Source organism: Octopus bimaculoides, chromosome 10 (genome assembly GCF_001194135.2).
Source record: "Octopus bimaculoides isolate UCB-OBI-ISO-001 chromosome 10, ASM119413v2, whole genome shotgun sequence".
Lineage (NCBI taxonomy): Eukaryota > Metazoa > Mollusca > Cephalopoda > Octopoda > Octopodidae > Octopus > Octopus bimaculoides.
In genome coordinates, this window is record NC_068990.1 from 32,230,380 (window position 1) to 32,238,292 (window position 7,913).

Here is a 7,913-nt window from a genome sequence, read left to right on the forward strand (position 1 = left end):
TTTTTTTTTCCGTTTTGAGTTCTAAATATTTTTTTCTTGAAAATTATTGTTTTTGTTGTTGTTGTTTTATCTTTGAATTATGTCTTGGAATATTTGGCAAAATAATCAATCTGAGAGTCTTAAGGGCAGAAGAAAGTCAAAGAATGTAGTATTATGTATTCAAATATATGCTGATATTTTATATACACAGGAACTGAATGTTGGTGGTCTTCGTTTGTCATTGATCTGTGTGTGTGTGTGTGTGTGTGTGTGTGTGTATCTATATATATATATATGTATACATAGATATATGTTTGTGTGTCTGTCTGTATGTATATATGTATATATATATTTAATAATAGCTTGACTTCAGTATACATTACTTTTATTAATGCAAACCTGAATCTGTTAATACTGTTCATAATATAACCTCCATGACATATGTTGAATGCTTCTTTTGTTTGGACACCTATTTGTGGATGTATGTGTGCCTATCTGTTTGTACCTTCTTTCCAAGAGACGGCTTCTCATACTCATACTCTTGCACACCCTCTGCATTCCTCTTCCCTTCCCTTTTACCACATATTTGTGCCTGCTCTCACCTTCTCACATCCATGCTTTCCTAATACACTCTTAATGATTACACACACCAACAACTCACCCTCCACCAGCAAACTACATCACTATACTTGCACACTTCTACACACATACCCCCACCACAAAGCCTCCTCACACTACCTTCTGTGTCTATCTCTAAGCATAAATACCATCCTGTTGCTGAATATGCACATTTGCTCCCTGTTCATTTTTTAATTCACTCCACTCCATAGAACCACATTCCCACCTGTTTTCTTATCCCTTACCTGTTATATATATATTTTTTTCTGTCACCAATTTGTCCTCTTTCTCATTTCCTGTGCTTTGATCTTCTCTTCTGATGAAGGACTAACATCTGAAACGTTAAGCTGTTTTCCTTTGTTGGACTAATACAACGTTTGTTAAATTTTGTCCCTCCTGTGTTTTGGGTTCAGTCCCAAATTGCAACACTTTGAGCAAGTGACTTAAATGACTTTTACTATAACCCTGGGTCAACCAATGTCTTGTGGCTGAATTTGGTCAGTGGAAGCTGTGTGAAAGCCCATCATATGTGCTGTGTGTAGGTATAAATGTATGTGTATGTATGTGTGTGTATGTATATATATATATACTCGTACACCCCTCTCTCTCTTTTTTAATTAAGGAAGTCAAGTCATTTCATTGCTTGAAATTGAGCTGCAGCCATCATATATGTATGTATGTGTGTCTGTATGAGTATATGCATAAATGTCTGTGTGTATGTATGTGTATATGCATAGATATGTGTGTGTGTGTGTGTGTGTGTGTGTGTGTGTGTGTGTATATATATATATATATATATATATATATATATATATATATATATATATATATATATATATAGGTGCAGGAGTGGCTGTGTGGTAAGAAGCTTTCTTCCCAACCACTTGGTTCCAGGTTTAGTCCCATGGCGTGGCACCTTGGGTAAGTGTCTTCTACTATAGCCTTGGGCCATGGATTTGGTAGACAGAACTGAAAGAAAGCCATTGTATGTATATATATATATATATATATATATATATGTATATGTTTGTGTGTCTGTGTTTGTCCCTCCACCAACGCTTGACAACAGATTTTGGAGTGTTTACATCCCTGTAAACTTAGCAGTTTGACGAAAGAGAGTGATAGAATAAACACTATGCTTACAAAGAATAAGTCCTGGGGTCGATTCATTTGGCTAAAGGCAGTGCTGCAGCATGGCCACAGTCAAATGACAAACAAAAATAGAATAAAAGAATATGTGTATTTGTGTATGTATATGTGTGTGTATATATATATATGCATGTCTATGCATGTGTGTGTACATATATGTATTGTTGTATCCTTTGTAATTAGTAGGGGGATTTTTATTGATAAGTATTAAGGTTAATTGTATCTATTGTTTCAAAGGTAAATATCTATCTTTCTCTCTGTACAATGGCTATTTGTTTCTCATGGAATTTCGGTGCCTGCCTGTAAGTTTTATTCAAGGAATCCAGTTAAGATGGGGGATTCGACACTCAGATTCAAAATGTTTTATTTGTTTTGGCTGGGTTTCATGTATGATCTCATTTGATGGACATCGTTTTCTTTACTGGCTGTTGCTTCTTCCCCTATTGGAAATATTTTAATATGTCTTCTTCATTGTATTTTTGTTATAAACAAATTCTTAAATCTTCAGGATACGTCTTTCTGTTCACCTTCTGTTGTTGCCACTTCTGTTGAGAACCTCTGGACAACTGCAAAAGCCAACCTTGGAAAATTGCAGTTAATGGAAGCCTTATGGCTTGGATGTGGTTCCCAAGGAATGAAGGTATGACTCTTTACCATCTGCAATTGAATTTTGATGTTTTCTGTATTTCTAATACCATTCATATTAATCAATATAATATTTAATGATTTTTAACTTCTTGTAAACACTGAACTATATATCCTGTTGCTATTGCCTTTTGTCTTCAAGCAATGCAGATAGACTCTTTCTATCCCATGTCTTTCTTCAAATTAGGTCCTTTGAGAAATAAAAATTCTTCTCTATAACTAGTATCATACTGAGTTATTAGGTGATTTTCTGTTCCAAAAGTCAAATCTCTTTCTTAACCCATTACCTCCCATAATTCTATTAACTGGAATTTTTTTTATAAAACTTTGATTTCTAGCATAAAACAGCCTTAGAAACACGCTGGAATGATCAAAATAACATTTCAAAATAACATTTTAAATAGAAATAAGCGAGATATTGGGTGAAAAATTAGCAAACCTCATTTGAAGATCAGAGAAATATACCTAGAAGATATAGCAAAAAGGTTAGATATCTGTAAATATTGACAGATAATTACGAAATTTGTAATTTTTAAATGATCTCATGAGATCACTGGTAGGTAATGGATTAAACAAGAATTAACAAAACAGGGAAACTATTAAGAACGACATTAGTGAACAAAGTTAGTAACCAAGATCTCATTTCCTCTCAGAACTTAATTCATTTGTTTCTAATGTCTTTGAGAAAGGCATAAATGTGTTGTTATATCCACTCACTACATACTACAAGTCTATCCTCTTACATCTGTAAATTTATAATATTTAATTTTGTATTTATTTTATTTTCAAGGTCTGGTTACCTCTGTTTCCTAGGGATGAAGGGAAAACACACAATTTCATGTCAAAAAGAATAATGTTACCGTTTAAAGTGGACATTTACCCCTTGGGTAAGTGTGTTCTGATTTACATTTCATTTTATTTTCTGTAATTATCTGCAGTTACTTAATCTTTACATATCAACTAAAATTACAAAGGAGAGACACTGAAAGCGACACTGATAGCTTTAGGAATGAAGGTTGAAAGGATAACTGCAGAAAGATGGATGGTGGTAGGAAGGCATATATTCTGTTGATTTATTGTTGTTGAAATAATCATTCTTCTCTGGATGGTATTTTCCAACTGGAGTCATTGAAGCTTAGTATGTTTTGGCAATGAAGCAGTTGCTGCATATAATCTCTAACCACCAACAGTAGTAAACTGTAATTTTTTCTGTGGTGTATGTATATATCATTGGATCCTGTCAAACCATCCAAAGCATGCCAGTATGGAAGTTAGATGATAAATGTTGCTGTTGATGATGATGGTGGTGGTGGTGGTGGTTATATAAAGACATGTGTTGAAAATACAATATATATTGGAGCAAGATGAAAATTGTTGCAGCAGTGACTCATGAGAACAACAGACGTGTTTTTCTCTGCTTGGAGTTTGCCAATGCTGTGCACCTGTTTGCTACTAAATAAAATGAAATAAAATTCATGTTTTGATACCCATAGGAAACAGTGCATAATGCATCCACAAGTTTTATGGAAAGCTGAGCTGCAAAATACTTGGTGAATGCAACTGAAAGGGTGTTAAATTAACATTTCCATCTGCATATCATACTAAATGTATATACACCACTGAAAGACATGATGCTGTGGTTTTTTATCTGAGATAAAATCTCTTCATAGACACGGTGTTCTAACAACACAGTATATATCTGAGTGTGAGAAAGAGAGAGAGAGAGAGACACACACACACACACACACGGTCATCATCACACAAGTGTACCCAGTGTCATATAAGTGTACTCAGCAAAATTAATCTCACTTATATATGTTCATTGATATGCAAGCATGTCTACATTCATGTACACTCATACTGACACTCATGCATGCACACTCACCTACACACACACATTCACCCACCTCCCACATGTCACCATCTACAACCTTTCAACCTATGAATATGTAATGGTTGTGTGTATGTGTGGCTATATCATTTCAGCTGTGTTATTTGAAGATGCTGTAATCCTGGGTACTGCTAGTGAGACGATATCATACACCTTTGCTACCCTCAACCGACATCTGCCATCTGATTTACCATATTTGATGCTGGACCGAACTGTAAGTTATATATGTTCATCAAATGCATCTCTTGTTGTTCCCCATCTGTGTGTTTATATTTTTCATTTTTCTAAATGGTTTTACAACGCTTTTACAGGGACTCTGAGACATGTGAGAGAAATGTAGAAAATTAACATTAGGCTGAAGAAGTGGATTCCAAATGCTTGCAACACTTGGACTCCACTTGAGGCAGCCGAAGGTTAGATAATGGTGTTAAGCAAGTAATGGTTTAAATGTACTACACAAAACAGAAAGGGTTTCTCTGATATGTGTTTCAATACAGTTTTCATTTACCAAATTTAATGTCCTAGGTTTTGGCTGATCTGAGTCTATGGCAGAAGACACTTTTTCAAGGTGTCATGCTTTATGATTGAATACAAACCCACAAAGCTGCTAAGTGATCTCCTTCATCACATAGCCATGTCTGTTTGCACACTTGTATTTGTTTTTCCATTAGTGTCATGTATGCTTCTATATATGCATACATGCTATACTCTTTTGTCATACACAAACACTGATATTACCACATCTCTCTATATACATAATGTAGTATGTATACATGCTACATCAAAAACATATATTGTATCCATCAAAGGTGGGCACCATTAATCGAGAAGTTAACTCTGTTAACTGTTAATTCGTTAACCAAAAAGTTAACTTTGATAACCGTTAATCAGTTAATTCTTTAAAAATGTAATGGAAGTTATTTTTAAACTGTTAATTTTTATTATAAAAAAAATCAAAAAAACTAGTTTTTGTTCTAAAATGACTTAAAAACACCTTTAAAAAGTGCCAAAATCAGCATTTTTGGGCCTTTTTAAGAGCTTTAGAACCCCAAAATTATAGTTTTTCTTTTGCTTTAGAGTTAAAGAATGCTGATTTTATAGTTTTAACTAAAAAAGGCTGATTTCATAGTTTTGGTCCTTCTTTTTAGGTTTTTAAAAGCTTTTAGAACCAGAAAAGGGTGAAATAAAACTCAAATGAAGCACAATACTAGTATTAAACTAAATCAGTTTATTGATAGGAGCTGGCCATGCAGGAGCCTGTGCCAGACTTCTGTGTCTATTTTGGCACAGTTTTTACAGCTGGATGTCTTTCCTAATACTAACCACCTATCACACACACACACACATATATATATATATATATATATATATATATATACACACACCATTCGAACATGGCTAATGTCAGCGCCAGCTTGACTGGCTCCCGTGCCAATGGCACGTAAAAGCACCATCCAAGCATGGTCGTTGCCAGCCCCCTCTGGCTCACGTACTGGTGGCACATAAAAAGCACCATCCAGGTGTGGTCGATGTCTGCCCCCTCTGGCCCCTGTGCCAGTGGCATGTAAAAGGCACCCACTACACTCTTGGAGTAGTTGGCGTTAGGAAGGGCATCCAGCTGTAGAAACACTGCCAGATCAGACTGGAGCCTGGTGCAGCCTCCTGGCTTCCCAGAAACCCTAGTCGAACCGTCCAACCCATGCCAGCATGGAAAACGGACGCTAAATGATGATGATGATGACGATAACGTAAAAAAATAAAAACAAATAAATGAAAAACACGATATATATATAATTTAACTTTTCCTCTTCTTCTTGTTCTCCATTTTGTTCATGAGATGCGTGTTGCTCTTCATGAAAATAAGCATGTCAAAGTTTTCATCAGACGTCCAGCCAAGTTCATGCAGTTTGAGATGGTCAAGGCAGGTTCATCTCGTGGAAAAGCCAACAGGTTGATGTGCTGTTGATGTGCTGTTTGAGGCTGTTGAGGCTTGTCATGTGCACCTTCATTGGCACAGTCCTGGACAGGCACAGCTTGCAGTTGAAAATCAATTTGTCTCTTTCCCTTGAATTGATCAAGAAGTATTCGTTCAGGTGGGGCGAGGGATTCTGAGCCTGTTCCTGCTGATGTGCAGTGACAGTGGCAGTTCCAACCTTGATGATGTCAACAGATTCAAGTTTTCGAGATGCCATCAACTAAAATATTAAACAATATAAATATCTGAAACTATTATAAAACATGTGGCTAATTAACAAATCGGATCTTACAATATCAAAAATGTAATTTGGCTATGCAAATACTAGAATATCAAAGGAATGTACACAAATGTTTAATATATTATAATAATGAAACTTATTTATTTTCTTTCAATTAACACGAATGGTATCGCTATAATAACAGATATGTCGTAACCATAACTATTCAAAGTGAAGTGAATCCTCATTTTGCTGGCACTTCTTTTTATATATAGTGCTGCTTTGCATGCTATGGTGCAATGTCTTATTAATGAAACTTTATCTGATCTATCAAACTGGTTGGCCTGACTTTTCAGTCTTTACATGTAACTGATTGTCATTGTGTCTCTGTGTGTTGTTCTTTAATCATTCAATATGGGAATGCTAAGGGCCTCATGCCATTCCTTCATTGTGATTAGTTCATGTGTGCTACTGTTTATCTCTATAACTAACTGTAGTAACAGCATCATCATCAGCTGCTAATTTCGACAAACTAATGTTAGTAATGAAAGCTTTGCTTGATTGTCATGATTATTATCATTATGATTATTATTATTTGTAGTATTATGATGACACTAAAAGCTTGATCTTTGGATTTACTTGGGATACATTCCTGATAACAATGCTTGTTAATTTCCCTGTACACCATCCATTTAACTGTAGTGATTCTTCAAGGGGTTAACTGGGTTAACGGTTTCGACTTGAGTCTTTATACAACGATGAAATGTTCACATTTATTTGTAATAAACAAATGTAATTACCTTCTTTTCTTACCTTAATATCATCATCATCGTTTAACGTCCGCCTTCCATGCTAGCATGGGTTGGACGATTTGACTGAGGACTGGTGAAACCGGATGGCAACACCAGGCTCCAATCTAATTTGGCAGAGTTTCTACAGCTGGATGCCCTCTTGTTCTATAATAGTAATGCATATCTAGCAAGTGTCAAGAATACCTTGCAAATACCCTGAACATCCAGTATACATTCTGAATATATAGCTCAGGCAGTAAATATCCAGCTACCACTCTTATGTCTAGCATGTTCAATGACTATCTAGAGCACATTCTCTCTCTATGATCTCTTTCTCTTTCACCTGTGTGTGTATCCCTCTAATGTACCTGTCTCTGTTTCTAACACACCTGTCTGTATGTCTCTTTCCCTCTCTCTCTCTCTCTCTCTCTCTCTCTTTCACCTCTTCTCTCTTCAATATATTACAGAGTCAGATCTACCTCCACCACATTCTCAGACAGTTATTACGGAGAAAGTAAGTTTCAAGCTTCTCTATTATTTTCTAAACTTTTGTAAAATCAAATTATCCTCCTTCTCTCTCTCTCTCTCTCTCTCTCTCTCTCACACACACACTCATTCTCCCACACATTCTCTCTCTCACCCCCA

General features: G+C 35.6%; 1 protein-coding gene across 2 annotated transcripts in view; it reads left to right on the forward strand.

Annotated features, from left to right (window-relative positions):
• LOC106874539 (guanine nucleotide exchange factor subunit RIC1) overlaps nucleotides 1-7,913 on the forward strand; it is a 245,149-nt gene that overhangs the window by 91,241 nt on the left and 145,995 nt on the right. For both annotated transcript variants that reach the window (XM_014922306.2, XM_014922307.2), the window contains exons 18-21: nucleotides 2,255-2,386; nucleotides 3,182-3,278; nucleotides 4,378-4,496; nucleotides 7,736-7,782. In XM_014922306.2, coding sequence (XP_014777792.1) covers nucleotides 2,255-2,386; nucleotides 3,182-3,278; nucleotides 4,378-4,496; nucleotides 7,736-7,782 — 395 coding nt within the window. The remainder of the gene's footprint in view (nucleotides 1-2,254; nucleotides 2,387-3,181; nucleotides 3,279-4,377; nucleotides 4,497-7,735; nucleotides 7,783-7,913) is intronic.